This window comes from Lithobates pipiens, unplaced genomic scaffold, assembly GCF_037356315.1.
Source record: "Lithobates pipiens isolate NorthernLeopardFrog02 unplaced genomic scaffold, aLitPip1_a1.2 Scaffold_8, whole genome shotgun sequence".
Taxonomy (NCBI): domain Eukaryota; kingdom Metazoa; phylum Chordata; class Amphibia; order Anura; family Ranidae; genus Lithobates; species Lithobates pipiens.
Window position 1 is genome coordinate 231,253,184 of NW_027507903.1, and position 16,543 is coordinate 231,269,726.

General features: G+C 39.8%; 1 protein-coding gene across 5 annotated transcripts in view; it reads right to left on the minus strand.

The window, feature by feature from the left end:
• The window catches only part of SYT1 (synaptotagmin 1), an 834,437-nt gene that overhangs the window by 285,914 nt on the left and 531,980 nt on the right, over positions 1 to 16,543 (minus strand). For all 5 annotated transcript variants that reach the window (XM_077473911.1, XM_077473912.1, XM_077473913.1 and 2 more), the window contains one exon: positions 9,155 to 9,338. In XM_077473911.1, the coding sequence (XP_077330037.1) occupies positions 9,155 to 9,323 (169 nt within the window). In that variant the 5' untranslated portion in view covers positions 9,324 to 9,338. The remainder of the gene's footprint in view (positions 1 to 9,154; positions 9,339 to 16,543) is intronic.

Sequence of the window (16,543 nt, forward strand, 5' to 3'; positions counted from 1 at the left end):
GTGCCAACATGCTAACATGTGAATATTCAAATATATAATACATTCATTGGTATTTTTTCCTGTGATAATATAAATCCTGTGCTTGAGTGCAATCAAATGTTTAATAAAAATGTCAGAAAAAAGTTGTAACTAGTTGAGTCTTCACAAATCCCAAAAAATCTGTGCTTTGTATCTATTTACCTCAGTGCTCCCCCATAAGAAATCGGCTCACCTCACAGAGTGTGACCTCATACTTAAAGTGTAAGTAAACCCCCTATCGTTTTCAGCCAAGGAAGCTGCATTCTTTGCCTCTGTTTAATCTGTTTAATCTACAACTGCCCTAATGCTGCACATGTGATCAGTTTAGACACCAGCCATTGGATGGTTTGACAGTTTGGTTGAGAGCACAACCAATAGGAGTGTTACATTTCTGGCACGTACCGGAAATGTAACGGCTTTATGGATGGGCTTACTTCCACAAGTTCGGTCAAATAAGGCTTTTTATTCACCCCGGACTAACAGATCATGCTTTCCTCATTGCTCTGTCGATGTGCCTCCATTATGTCATATATATATATATATATATATATATATATATATATATATATATATATATATATATATATATATATACTGTTAAAACACACCTAGAGAACACATTTAACCCCTTGATTGCTCCTAGTGTTAACCCCTTCCCTGCCATTTATACAGTAATCAGTGGCTATTTTTAGCTCTGATCACTGTATAAATGTCAATGGTCCCAAAATAGTGTCAAAAGTGTCAATTTGTCCACCGCAATGTTGCAGTCCTGATAAAAATCGCAGATCATGGCCATTACTAGTAAAAAAAAAAAAAAAAATTACATAAATCTTTCCTCTATTTTGTAGACTCTTTAACTTTTGTGCAAACCAATCAATATATGCTTATTGCAATTTTTTTACCACAAATATGTAGAAGAATATATATCGGCCTAATCTGATAAAGTAATTAGTTTTTTTTATATTTTTGGGATATTTATAATTTCAAAATTGTCGCTCTTTATTTCTTTATAGGGCAAAAAATAAAAATGGCAGAGGTGATCAAATACCACCAAAAGAAATCTCTACTTGTGGGGAAAAAAGGACATACATTTTGTCTGGGTACAACGTCGCACAACCGCGCAATTGTCAGTTAAAGCGACACAGTGCCATATTGCAAAAAATGGTCCGGTCAGGAAGGGGGCAAATGGCCCAGGGCTGAAGTGGTTAAATCTATTTTGTTGTTTTGTTGATTTAGTCAACCAAGCTACTTAAAGAATTTATTTTAAAGGCGCACCACCAGACTTTATTTTTTGGGTTGTCTATCTATGGCGAGTTGAATGCAGAACTTCAGGCATTTCTTTTTTATTTATAATATAAATATAAGTTATGTCTCAAGAGTTTTGTGCCACAATATGTATGGTTGTGCTTCTTTAATATTTACACTTTCATTGAGGCCAGGTAGTACATCTCTCCCTATACTTCTTGCCTGCAGAGACATGTAGGTGAGCCACAGCTCTCATAGTCACAGTGCTAGAGGTATGGTAAAGGAAAATACAATCCGGCCTCAATAAAAGTGTAAATATTAAAGACAGTACAGCCATACAGTACTTGAAGTGGCACATACCTCTTGAGACCTAAAATAAATTTACATTACAGATTTTAAAAAAATGTCTGGAGTTTTGCTTTAAGTGTACAGTATGTTTCTACCATTAAAAAGTAACTCAGATAAACCAAATTGACCTGCTTGCTTTGGAATACTGTGTAAAACATTGCCAGAAGAGGGACCTGCATTGTCAGTAAGACCAAGAGTGCTGTACATAATGTTAAAGTGGAACTAAACCCATTGATTTAACGGTTTCTCAAAACAAATTACATTCATGTCATGGTGTGAATGATAGCGGCTTGTGTTCTCAACCAAACTAGCAAGTCATTAAATGGCTACTATCATAAATGATCATATGTGCAGCTAGGCAACGGCAGTTAAAGCAGATGACAGCTTCCTTGGCCATAAAGGATGGGGGGGGTGAGATAGTTCCACTTTAATAGGTAATATAACAAGTTAGAGCCTTACAGCATCCATTCCAGTTATACCTATAGGTACAACACTACTGGACTATATGCATACATTTTTTTATTTCATTGATTTTCCATATTTATTTAGTGTCTACAAAGAAAATACTGCTTTAAAAGACTACAGAGAGCTATGTATTTCTGTCCTGAAGGATCATATAAGCTAATGTTTCCATTAAGGGCCAATTTACCTACCATTTGTCAGGATCACTTAAGTGATCCTGCTCCTCATTCCAGCATTCGCGTTTTGGCTATTGCACTCACCCTGTCTGTGTCCACCTGCAAGGTAATTGATATGGTCAATCACCTGTTATAAGCAAGCTAAGCACTTTGTCCCGTGCTTGTGATAGAGACAGTGATACCTGTGTTGTTCCTGATCAAGCCCCCCCATTTGTCTGTCCTGTTTTGATAGTTTGGCTTCCCTGTGTATGACCTGGATCGGATTTTGGAATTTTCCCTGAACTCAGCCTGCCTTTTACCTGGACTGTCATAGAATCATGCTATCTGCAAGTAGTCTTTTTGTTTGCTTAGCTCAAATCTGCCCTGGCGCGGGGGCCAGGCACTATAGCATTGTGTATAAATCATGGGGGTAATCAAGTACCAGTAGGCCTGCTTGCATTAAGGGAAAGGGGGCTGCTATAGGTTAAGCACATAGTAGCCAGCTATAGTGTCTGACTACCTGCGTTGGGGTAGACGTGACATTAAAACAAGCCTTTAACAAAAAAATTCTGTGAAGATGGACTCTACACAGGCCCGTTTATTTGCTGAGGAAATTTGCAAACTGACACACCAAGACCAGGAGCCATTTTTGCATGTAAACACACCTTCAGCAGTAACGCAGGAGACAGAGCCCAAAATTAACGCGCCTGACTGTTTTTCTGATGACCCCTATGTGTTTTCTAACATTAAAAAATTGTTGCATGCTATACTTTAAGCTTAAGTCACACTCTTATGGTTCGGAAACACAGTGGGTTAACTTGATTATTACATGGTTGCAGGGGATCCCCAGTGTTGGGCTTTTAGTCTCCCCGCAGATGACCCAGCCAGAGGGTCATTTGAAGAATTTTTTAAGGCCCTGGTTTACTGTATGATGATCCTGATTGTGCCCACTCAGCAGAAGTTAATCTTAGGTCATTATGTCAGGGTAAACGCACTGCTGAACAATACTGTTTTGATTTCCACCGCTGGGCACCTTACTCAGGGTGGAATGACCCTGCTCTAAAAAGGCAATTTAGGTTATGCTTATCAGACTCTATTAAGGACTCCTTTGTACACTACCCTGAACCAAAGTTGTTGAATGAAGCCATGCAAGTAGCCATACGTATAGACAGGCGTTCGTGGGAAAGGAGTGCAGAGAGGCTCGTTACCCTGTCACCTCACAGTCTGCTCGCCACTTCTCCATCAGCCCTTCCTGGGTCCTCTCATCCTATCCAGGAGGAGCACATGCAAATTGGTGCTACCCATTTGTCCTGCGGGGAAAAGGCTAGGAGAAGATCTCAGGGATTCTGCTTATACTGTGGCAACCACAGCCACTTTGTCGTCAGTTGACCTAATAAGCCGGGAAACATCAAAAGTATAGTGCGGGTGGGGTCTGCTTCTTTAGATTATACCAGGTCAGTTTTCCCCTGAGATAAACTATTCATTCCTGCACAACTTAGCTCTGCCAGGTTTTCTCACCTGCTCTCAGCTTTCATATATTCTGGTGCTGCTAGCAATTTCATTGATAGAGACCTAGCACACCATCTGCAGATTCCAGTGACTAAGGTTCACAGACCCTTCTCATTCTTAGCTGTTGATGATAACTCTCCCTTGTCCATGGGTCTGGTGACCTTGTGCACTGTACCTAGTACCCTAACCATTGGGGAACTTCATAGGGAGACAATTAGCTTATACTTGATCTCCTGCCTATCCCCTTATCTTAGGGTATCCCTGGCTTAAACGTTACAACCCACACAGACTGGGCTACAGAATAGCCTAGGTCTTGGTCCCAGACCTGCATCCAGAATTGCATTAAAACTGCTGACCAGTTGCCCATTTATAACTCTTGTGTTGCCAGTACCAGTCATGTGCCTTTATTACAATCCTATTCAGATCCTGATCATGACAATGTTTCCAAATATGACTCTAGTTTGCATAACCATGTGCCTTTATATGACTCTGTCATAGCAAAAGCTGCTGACAAGTATATTTAATTCTCTACAGGTCACGTCTCCAGCCAATTGACAAAGCCTGAATCCTCTGCTCCTAGAAGCCAAACATATCCATTTTCTCCCAGCCTTGAGCCCTGTTTGGAAACTTCCTCTAAGTCCTCAGAAGTCGAGCGCCCTGGATTACACCTACATTTGCGTGTTGTTAAACTCCCTTGGATGCACAGTCAGGCTAACTTGTTTTCGAGTTCCACAGTCGCTACACCTGGTGATGCGATTCAGGCAGTTGCTATACTGTACCTGCCGATGTGGCCTAGTTGGCCACTGCATCAGTTATGGCAGTCCAGCCCATGCCCATTGAGCTTCCTGCTTTTTCTTAAGATCTTTCTGTAACCTCACCTCACTTTACTTCTACTACACCCATTCTAACCAGTCTAAGAAGTTTAATTCATTCATTGGATAAACTGCCTCATTTGGCCAGGTGGGGATTTCAACCTTTTTTTTAGGGCTCTCTGCATTTCTGCTCATGTTTCAGCTATCCGGCTTGACTCCTCTGACATGTCCCCTGCTAACCAACCTGACCTTGCCAAGTCTAGTGGTCCTGTGCTGGATGTCCATCTTGTCTTCGAGGGTTTGGGGGCCCCTCCTCAGAGGAGGGGGGGGTAATGTCAGGATCACTTAAGTGCTCCTGCTCCTCATTCCAGCATCCAGGTTTTGGGTATTGCATTCTCCCTGTCTGTGTCCACCTGCAAGGTGATTGATATGGTCAGTCTCCTGTTATAAGCAAGCCAAACGCTCTGTCCCTTTCTTGTTATGGAGACAGCGATACCTGCATTGCTCCTGATCAAGCACCCCCCCCCCCCTGCCCCCGTTCATCTGCCCTGTTTTGCTAGTTTGGATTTCTGTGTGTATGACCTGGATTGGATATTGGACTTTTTCCTGAACTCAGCCTGCCTTTTACCTTTACTGTCATAGAACAACGCTATATGTCTGCTAACTGTAAGTAGTCTGTTTGCTTAGTTTACCTCTGCCCTGGTGGGGTGGGCAGGCTCTATAGCATTATGTATAAGTCCTGGGTGAAACCAAGTACCAGTAGGCTTGCTGGCCTTAAGGGAAAGGGGGCTGCTATAGGTGAAACACACAGTAGCCAGCTATAGTGTCTGACCACCTGCGTTGGGGTAGACGTGACACCATTATGCTTTAGTAATAATGAAGGAAATCCACATAAATAGGAATAGAACATAAGTACATTCCATACATATATTCCCCCTTCTGGAAACTGAACTTAAGGGCCAAACACTTAGAGCTAATCATTTTAGACCCAACTCTGGGAAAATGTAAAATGATCCCTTGCCATGGTGCTATATCCACACTTAAAGGGTTAATAACCTCTTTTGTCTCAGGGGAGAAGAACATTTTTAATTACCTGATCCTTTTCTACCCTTGGCAGAGGGCACTTCAGAGGTGGACTGTCCCTTTGCATCTTTATGTCCCATAGAGGAATATGGACCCTGCTATGGTCTTGATGACATCAGGATACTAGACAGCTGGAGTGTGGGTGAGAAGAAACTGCTGGGACCAGTCTAGGGAATGGTGGAGGATCAGGTAGGTAAATCTTCATTTTTTTTATACTTCTAAACCAAAATAAGCATTTAGCCCCATTCTTTTACTTGACCATAGCTGGGCTTTAACAGCTGTGTTTTCCTGTGCTGGACAATTAACTAATCTCAAACAAAACGTGCATCTGAGGTTCTAAACCCTGTATTCACAGGATAACAGCAACATAAGTAATATTTCAGATGAAGTCACCTGGAAGAAACTAAAATGGGAAAATTAAGCCTATTCCTAATGCTGACCACACACATCAGTTTTTAGCAAAATCCAACCAGTTTTTCCATAGCAAAAAAAAGACATACAAGTGAATGCAATGTGGCAGAAACAATTTCTGTTAACACCCTGAAATCATCTAAAGTATTGGTGGTGTGCTGCTTTGATCCTTTTGGCTGTTTGGTTGTTTTTGTAATCGAAAATTAAGAAAAAGCCTGAACATTTCAATATGTACACAGCATAAGATATTAGGAATAGTTTTGAAAATGGTGCTAGCAAGCAGTGGCTAAACATTTAGTTGTTTAAACACTACCTGCTCACCATTATATATAAATGGCCATTGGCCCTGTACCATGAGATCATATGGCCAATCACAACATTCACATTAGTAGTAGTAGACAAAGGCTGTCATTTATGCAGTCTTTGTTTACTATCGTGATTGTTGTGTTTGGTCACACCAGTCAGAGAGTCCCTAATCACCACCACAGCTGTCTCCTTGTCCCTGATCCCTGCCACAGCACTCCTAGTGTCCTTCATCACCACCACACCAGTCACAGTGCCCCTAATCACCGCCGCACCAGTTACAGTATGCCCTAATCAGCCCTGCATCAGTCACAGTTTCCCTGATCACTAAAATACCACTTACAGTGCCCTTGATCATCACACCAGTCCCAGTGCCCTTGATTATTCCCACACAAGTCTTAGTGTCCCTTATCCCCACCACACCAGTCACAGTGTTCCTGTTCATCACCACACCAGTCACAGTGCCCCTAATTATCAGTACACCAGTCTCAGGGCCCCAAATCACCCCCACACCAGACCCAATGTCCCTGATAACTACCATACCAGTCAGTGTCTGTAATCACCACTGCACCAGGCACAGTGTCCCTGATTGCTGCCACACCAGTCAGTGTTCCTGATCACACCACACTAGTCCCAGTGTATCTGATCATAGACACACCAGTCATTATGTCACCATGAGTCACCATAAGGATTCTTTCACATGTGCGAACATAGATTTATCTTCAGAGAAAATTTGACAGACAGTGTGGAGTCATTTTTTCACCTCCTCACCATCTTCTTTAATCCTTAGTCCTCGAACAAGCACCCCTCACAGTCACAGTTGGTGGGGGTACAGGGGGCATAATTCCTGCCACAGCTGCAAAGCATCACAGCCATGGCATGTGTACACCCCCAGCCACTGCCTCGGTAGCTAAAAACCCTAATAGTGCAGCCAGTCACAGTGTCTCTGATCATCACTGCACCAGTCTCAGTGTTGCCAACCACCTCTGACTAGTCCTTTCTTGTCCCACTTGCCACTAAACTAAAGATGGTAGAGGACGTTTTTGCACTAATCACTTCCTCTACCATCTTCTCTGTGCTATTTCCAGGCAACCGGGGCATGCGCAGGGCATTTTCTGGTTGGTGCCCCATGTCCAGACATCACATCTGCCAGCATTTTTACCTCATTCCTGTGGTGCATCAAGTTCCACCACATTCTGGCTGCAAAAAATCCTTGATTTTAAGTATGTAAGTTAAGCATGTGATCTGCAGCTAGGTTTGTGGACCTTCACTGTAAAGCCCTGCGTTCAGGCAGTAAGGCAGGAGTCCAATAACATGAAGCTTCTACAGAAGACCTAGCTACTGTAGGAAGCACTGCTGGGAAGCACGTGTGCTTCAAGTGGTATGGTCTTTCATCCCCAGGTACCCACCTGTGGTACCAGTCCAGGGATAACTTCAGCTGGTCGCCTGTGTGCTCAGACATGCTGTGAATCTCACTGTGAGAAACAATGTTGCTGAGTCAAATAGGAAGTAGCTGTTACTATTTACCTGAAACAATAATCATTCTCTAGTATCTGTGACTACAGAACCTGATGGAGACTGCACTGTACTGTCACCTAGTGTTCTTATCAAAATTGGTCCAACAGTGTTCTTGCCATTTTGAACCTGTTTGCATCGTTATTTCTAATTTGCCCCATTTAGAAAAGTTCAAGTTAAAACTACTCTTTGTCTGATCAATTAGTCAATTCCTCTGCCTGTTAGCCCTTGTACACATGGTCGGACATCCTGGCGGAAAATGTCCGATCGGACCGTGTTGTCGGATAATCCGACTGTGTGTGGGCTCCATCGGACTGTTTCCGTATATTCCGTAATATCTGACGGACAAAGTTTTAGAGCTGGGCTATAAAACTTTCCGACAACATGATCTGATTGGACTTTGTCCGATTGTGTGTAGAGAATTCCGATCGGACAAAGTGACACGCATGCTCAGATCAAATTCCCAGACCAAAGCTATTGGCTACTAGACTGAATGTAGTCCCGTCATAACGAAATAACGTCGTCACGTTATGTATGATCAGATTTTACGACAACTTTGTCCGACCATGTGTATGCAACACAAGTTTCGGACAAAATCCGTCAGACAAAATCCGACGGATTTTGTTGTCGGAATGTCCGACCGTGTACAAGGGCTTACAGTTAGAAGTTAACTTCTGATTTCAGTATCAATTTAAGGCAGCTCAATTACTATGCATTTTTTTTTTGTTCAACCAGCCAGTTGAACAAAAGAAAATGCTGGATAGAGGAATCTGTCCCACTGTGGTATTGTATTCTGACAGCGGTGTTGTCAGCTATAGCCATAGGCACTGATTGTTCATGAGAAACCCGACAGGTTGGTTGTACACAAATCCATAAACGGACTTGTGTACAATCAATTTGCCATACAGTACATGGATTGAAATTTGGCCAGTCCTTGCTGAACTGACTGAAATGCAATCCATGTATGGCAGGCTTAAGTATTCAAAGTTGAAACCTGAAAGGAAACAGTAGGATTGGAAAGATAAGATGTGCAGGACACAGGCCTTACTTCCCAATGTGGATCAATAAAAACAATTAGCTGCTTAGCCTGATATGACAGTATTTTAATTGGCAAATTACAAAATAAACATTAAACATATCAGATTGTAAGGTGTTGCAAGCAACAGTAATTTCCAACTATACTGAAAATGCGTTTTGAATACTGTATGTTATTCTAATAAACATAAAATACTTTATAATGCTATCATTGGGTATAAAAAGAAGTTGCAATTTTTTTTTTTCTTTTTTACTCACATGGAATTTTATTCAGCTCGTTCATGAACTTCTCTTTGAGCTTTGAAAAGTGATTATCTTTCCCATCGCTTGGAGCTACAGCCTCTGTGGTGTTCTCCCGTAAAGCAGGTGTGACAATTGTTGTTTGGGGTGCTGTCATCGCCTCATGACGGCTCTCGCTTGACTTCATTTTGGCCCTAAGGAACTGTTGCAGATGAAAGATAACAGGAGAAATATTATTTCTAAAGATCCAAGATGAATTCTATCTCACAGCTAGTGGAAGTCATCAAAAGCTGCATCTGCTGTGCACCTGCTCACTAAATAAATATGACTTCATTTGTGCATTCATTGGTTTTGTTTCATATAATATTTAACAAAAGAACATTTTTTTTTTTATATTTCACATATGCTTCTCTGTGTATATATATACAGTGTGGTTCAAGCTTATTTGAGACCTAAACTTTTGTTTTTCCATTTAATTTTAATGTTCCTGAAATATTATAGTGCATTAACACAACTTCATTGATAGTTATGAATACACTGTACTTTTTAAGACTACACTCTATGTAACTCATAAAACTGCATCCTTATCACAATGCATCACATTAACCGCTTCAGCCCCGGAAGATTTTACCCCCTTCCTGACCAGAGCACTTTTTGCGATTTGGCACTGCGTCGCTTTAACTGACAATTGCGCAGCCGTGCAAGTTTGCACCCACACAAGATTGACGTCCTTTTTTTCACACAAATAGAGCTTTCTTTTGGTGGTATTTGATCATCTCTGTGGTTTTAATTTTTTGCACTATAAACAAAAAAATTTAGACAATTTAGAAATTTTTTACTTTTTTGCTTTAATAAAAATCCCCCAAAAAGATATAAAAAAACATTTTTTTTCCTCAGTTTAGGCCGATATGTATTCTTCTCCATATTTTTGGTTAAAAAAAAAATCACAATAAGCGTATATTGATTGCTTTGCGCAAAAATTATAGCGTCTACAAAATAGGGGATAGTTTTATGGCATTTTTATTTTTATTTTTTTTATTAGTAATGGTGGCGATCTGCAATTTTTATCAGGACTGCAAAATTATGGCGGACACATTGGACACTTTTGACACTATTTTGGGACCATTGTCATTTATATAGCGACCAGTGCTATAAAAATGCACTGATTACTGTGTAATCTGATAAAAATCTAATCTGGTAACCATCTGTATTACTAGTAACCACTAGGGGGCGATGAAGGGACTACGTGTGTCCTAGGGAGGGATTTTAACTGTGGGGGGATGGGATTCAAGTCACAAGATAGTCATCACTGTTGCCGATGACAGGGAGCAGTGATCTCTGTCATGACACAAGCCAAAACGGGGAAATGTCTTGTTTACATTACAGTTCACCATTCTGAAGCTCCATGACTCGATTTCCAGGAACGGCCTCCTGGCAATTGGCGTCTGCGCTGCAGCCGTCTTTTGGCTATAGTGTGGACGCCTAGTGGTTAATGAATGAAGCCTTTTCCGAATGAAAGGTGAAAGGATAAGCATTAAAATAAAAAAAATTACCAGTGATCTCTCAGCTCTCAGTCCACTCTGAGCAGGGGGCAGTGACTGTCAGTCACCACTCTCTGCTCTGCTAATCTTATGCTTTTTGGTGTGAACTGGTTCAAGCCCTCTATAGGAGTGCCAATCGGGCATCTGGGTGGATCCAGAAATTCTATATATATATACATATACAGTATATTTAGTATATCTTCTTAGAAAGCCCAGAACGTTAAACCTTCTGCTGCAGGCTAAAGGTTTGATGAATGAAAAAAAAAAAACAGTTCGTATACTTAGTATTAGTATTTTCCAAAAATAAATACAATTAACCAGCATGTATTGTAATTTCTTTCAAATATTTCAGTGAAAAAAAATGAAAATAAAAGGGCCATCTGTCCCCACTGTCTTGTGTCCCCAGTGCCACCTGTCAGTGCTACCTGTCAGTGCCATCTGTCATCAGTGCCATGTACAAGTGCCATCTGTCATCAGTGTCACACCAGTGCCACATGTTTTCAGTGCCACATAGTGCCATCTGTCATCAGTGCCACATCAGTGTCACGTCATCAATGCCACATATTAGTGCCATCTGTCATCAGTGCCACCTGTCAGTGTCACGTGCCATCTGTAATCCATGTCATGTGTCATCAGTGTCACGTGTCATCCATGCCACGTATTAGTGCCATCTGTCATCAGTGTCACGTGTCATCAGTGTCACATATTAGTGCCATCTGTCATCAGTGCCACGTCAGTGTCACATGTCATTGCCCTGGTGCTCCTGGGCCTTCAAAAGTGTAATAGGTAGTCAACAAGTTAGATGTGTAATTTATGCCCCTTAAAACACGTGACGGTGCTCCCTGCATGTTGAGCCTCTCTATGTGGCTAGGCTGTGGAAAATTCCCACACGTGTTATTGTAATAATCAGGAGGAGTAGCAGAATGTATTTTGGGTCATTATTTGTGGTATGCACATGCCATGTGAGAGAAATACCTATTACAATGACAATTTTGTGGGGAAAAAAATCTTCATTTTGCAAAGATTTGTGGGAAAAAACAACAACATCAAAAACCTCACCATGCATCTTACTAAATATCTTGGAATGTCCACTTTCCAAAAAGGGGTCATTTTGGGGGTATTTGTACTTTCCTGGCTTGTTCGGGTCGCAAGAAATTAGATTTTTTATGATTTGCACCATAGCTTGTGGACTCTAACTTTCACAAAGACCAAATAATATCCACTAATTTGAGTTATTTTTACCAAAGATATGTAGCAGTATAAATTGTGGCCAAAATGTATGAAGAAAAATTTATAATTAGCAAAATTTTATCACAGAAACAAAGAAAAATGCGTTTTTTTTCAAAATTTTCGATCTTTTTTCATTTATAGCGCAAAAAATAAAAAACTCAGAGGTGATCAAATACCACCAAAAATCTCTATTTGTATGAAAAAAAGGAAAAAAAATAATTTGAGTACAGTGTTGCATGACTGAGTAATTGTCATTCAAAATGTGAGAGCGCTGAAAATTGGTCTGGTCACGAGGGGGGTTTAAGTGCCCAGTTGTCAAGTGGTTAAACATGTTTAAAAAGAAAACAAAAAAAGGGTTATAACATTTAAAAGACTCCCAAGGCTTTGTAAGTGCCTGTCTTAATAGCACAGGGCAGATTTGAGTAGCACATTTTGCTATGTGGCAGATTTTTCAGTTAGCATTTAGCAAATACAACAACCTAAATGGCGCAGTTTCTAAATAAGTATTTTAGTGTACTAATAATAATGAATAATGAGTGCTGAATGAATTTTGCTTTGAAAAGTGTTTTAGTAGTCATGCAGTTAAAAATAATTTTAAGAATATTCTATTGGAGGGGTGGGGTTGGCCATACAAGTCATGTAGACTTTTATGGCTATAGTTATAGTTCTATTATGATTATTCTTATTATTTTCCTACAGTTATAAGATCCCAAAATTGTGCTTGTGGACATGTGTAGGTGAAGATTGTAATTGTAATTTCACAGCAACTCGGGTATGAAATTTTTGATTTAAGTATGAAAGTGCTTTGTAATGATTGCTAGAGGAATACTGTGCTGTTGAAAGGTCTTGGGAGAGGTCAGAATGTGCTCTATTATATAGATTTGCCTGGAGAAAGCATATAGAAAGAGAGGGAAGAGAACCTAAGGCTAGGTGAAATGATGTCAAATGCTGGTTGTTCATGAACAGAACAATGTTATGATAAAACATTAAGGTTAACATGTGTATATTTGCTTTACACAAACAGTTTTAAATGATAAATAAGCAATTATATTTTACAACTAGTTTTACTACTCTATTATAAGGGGACTCAACTATCATTGTGTTGGTTTTCCATGACTTCAACCATTACTTTGCTGTTATTCTACAATGCCTTGAAAAAGTATCCACAACCCTTGAAATTCTCCACATTTTGTTGCTACAACCAAAAACATATATGTATTTTATTGGGATGTTATGTGATAAATTCTCACAAACTGCTCTGTACTTTTCCATTGCGCGGAATCACACTGACCTTTACTGACCCCTGGACACTGCCCTACCTACTTCTCACATTGACCAGAACTCAGAGGAGACTGCCAGGCTAGCATTGATGGCAGCCAGGCCTAAACCAAGTTGAGCAAGTTAGCCTGCATTACCAAATGTTCTGCTTTCATGATGAACTCCTGAATCAGATTTGTGGGGGTGACCAACTATTCCCCAGACATGAGAAAAATTGTAAATGAAAATAAATGCTGCATTTCTCACTGAAGTTAACTTTCAAAGCAGGCTAAGTTTATACTTTGACAGTGACACAATTTTTTTTAGATTTTTATAATTATCTAATTATTTTTCTACACTTTTTAAAGTTTTTCCTGTGCTGTCCTTGTCAACACCTCGGTGACCTTTGATCATTTCTATGTTGTCCAAGTAGATCTCCACCTCACCTCTCAAAGGTTACCTGCCACGATTTTAGAATATTAAGACTTTGGTTTAATGCCCTGAAATGCATTGGAAATTGTTTTTATGGGCTGTTGAAAAAGATTCCTGTATTATGTGCAAGTATCCTGTGAATATACATTGTATTGTATATTCCTACCTGTGTTATGATTCATCATGACTTAAAAGACTGAAATGAAGTATGATTTATAAAGACAACTATACAGTAAGTAGGGATTAAAAATACTGCATTTCAAACTTATTTTCATGTACTGAATCTCTGTAGATGCACTTGTAATTGTAAAATAGCTGAAAACACAAAATTTGATTCTATATGATTTGCTTTTAAGCTTGTTTAACTTGAGACATTATAAGAAATATGACATCATATACATTGTCACTTTCTGCTAATTCTGGTAAACATAAGTAAAACTATTTGTAGTGTTAATAAATCCAGTTAGGCCTTGAGGAAAATGATCCTGAGAATGATCATTAACTAAAAACCTCACAAAATTCAATTAGGAAATTAATAAATTACATTACTGCACGTGTCAGGGAGAATGGCACAAACAACAGCTGTAAAATATCTCAGATGCTAAATAGTAGAAATCCTTAAATTCAGTTATTCAGTTTAAAAAAATATATATGAGAATTTAAATGATGTACTCTACAAAGAGATTCCCACATTTTTGAAGAGCTGCCATTAGTTAGAATACTTTCTCACTTAATTTTTTTATATAGATGATAGAATACATATTATAAATATTATAGATTATAAAATACAAATTTTTAACAAATATTCCTAGATAAAATCATGAGCATCAATAAAATGCATAATTCCTTGACTTTTCACTAGCATGATGTAATCAAAGGCACTAACACATTTAATGAGAGCCTAATTGGTGTGTTCAAACCTGCAAAAAATAGTCAAAGGAAATGAACATGCATGTTCATGTATCTATGACTGAAGAACAAGATCGTTAGTTAGTCATTTTCCAATGTGTGAATAATATGCTCTGCCTTTGGCCAGGTTAGGTTAGTTTTGCTGAACTGTGGTTTTATTTAGCTATGGATCTGCAATATTCATTTGTTTTAGCTTATCTTGTTAAGATCTTCCCCTTTAGTAGTAATTTTTATAAAAAAAAAATATACAAGTGTTAAGTTGCCTGCATTTTGCAGAGTTGGAACCAAACACCTATAAAAAGAAGTCTTGCGTACCTATGCATACATAATTCAAAAATCTAAAAATCACTTTGAACATATGTAAGTTTTCAGTAAGACAAAAACTATTTTCTTTCATCAGCTAGTCGAGATTTGCCATTCATGTATCTTTTGAAGAAATAAATGGCAGCTCGGAAAAGATATATTTTCAGACTTCTAACAGGTATGTGTTCAGAGGACTGAAGTTAAATGAACTTGTCACACTAAAGTCAGCCTTATCCAAGACATGACAAAAAGCAAAGGAACCAATTAGTATAGAAAAGATTCTTTTTTGCAACAAGACCATTTTTCATTCTGTTTAATTGTGTTTTGCAAGTATCATCCTGTACACACTTAATGAACCTATCATGGTAACAAAGGGAGATAAAGACATTTTATTCCAAAACATCCAGTATGGGTAATTGGCTAAGGATGGGAACTTAATAATGTGAACTGATAAAAAGAATTATATTTCATATGTATACTGATATTTACAGCCATTTACTACTAAAAATACAATTAGGAGTAAATGGGTAACCTGGAAATGAGGAGAAAAATACTATTTTTCTAATGAGTTTAGATTCATTCATTTCTCATTTACATAGATGAACCTGCAAGTATTCTACAGATTTTGTCATAGGAATGTTATTGTATTCTTTATTTAACCACTTGCTTACTGGGTACTTAAACCCCCCTCCTGCCCAGACCAATTTTGAGCTTTCAGAGCTTATGCACTTTGAATGACAATTGCACAGCCATACAACACTGTACCCAAATTAAATTTTTATCATTTTTTTTCCCACAAATAGAGCTTTCTTTTGGTGGTATTTAATTACAGCTGGGAGTTTTATTTTTTGCTAAACAAACAAAAAAAGATGCAAAAAAAAATCATGTTTAATAGTTTGTTATAAAATTTTGCAAACAGGTCATTTTTCTCCTTCATTGAAGTGCGCTGATGAGGCGGCACTGGTGGGCACTGATAGGCTGCACTGTTGGTCACTGATAGGCATAGTTAAGGCGGCACTAATAGGCACAGATAAGGTGGCACCGATAGGCACAGATAAGGCAGTACTGATGGGCACAGATAAGGCGGCACTGATGGGCAAAGATGGGCAGAGATAAGATGGCACGGATGGGTGGCACTAAGGGGCACTGATAGGTACCACTGATAGATGGGGCTGATGGGCACTGATAGATGCCACTGATAGGTGGCTCTGATAGGTGGCACTGCTGGGCAGCACTGATGGACACTGGTAGATGACACTGATGGGCATGGATATGTGGCACTGGGGTGGCACTGTGGGCACTGATGGGTGGTACTGATGGGGGGCACTTTTTTATTACTGAGGTGGCACTGGCAGGGGGCAGGAGGGCACTGGTAAGCTGGACGTGATCGGGACTGATGTCCCGATCACGGCCGCCGGTGATCGGCTTTTTTTTCTCCTCGCGCTGTCAGCGTGAGGAGGAAAAATAGCTCATTACCGGCTCCGTTGTGTCACACGATCAGCTGTCATTTGCTGACAGCTGATCACGTGGTAAGGGGTCGGGATCGACCCCTTGCTTCGATCCGTGATCAGGTGAGTCTCGCGTGCCGCGCGTGTGCAGGCCGCTCGTCCCGGCAAAGTAGGTCGGTGCTGTAGCCGTCATTCGGCTATAGCGCGGATCCCTAGTGGTTAAAAGTATAACATTGAAGTAATGAGTAAAATACATTATAGGCAGCTATAGCATAATCATTTATAAT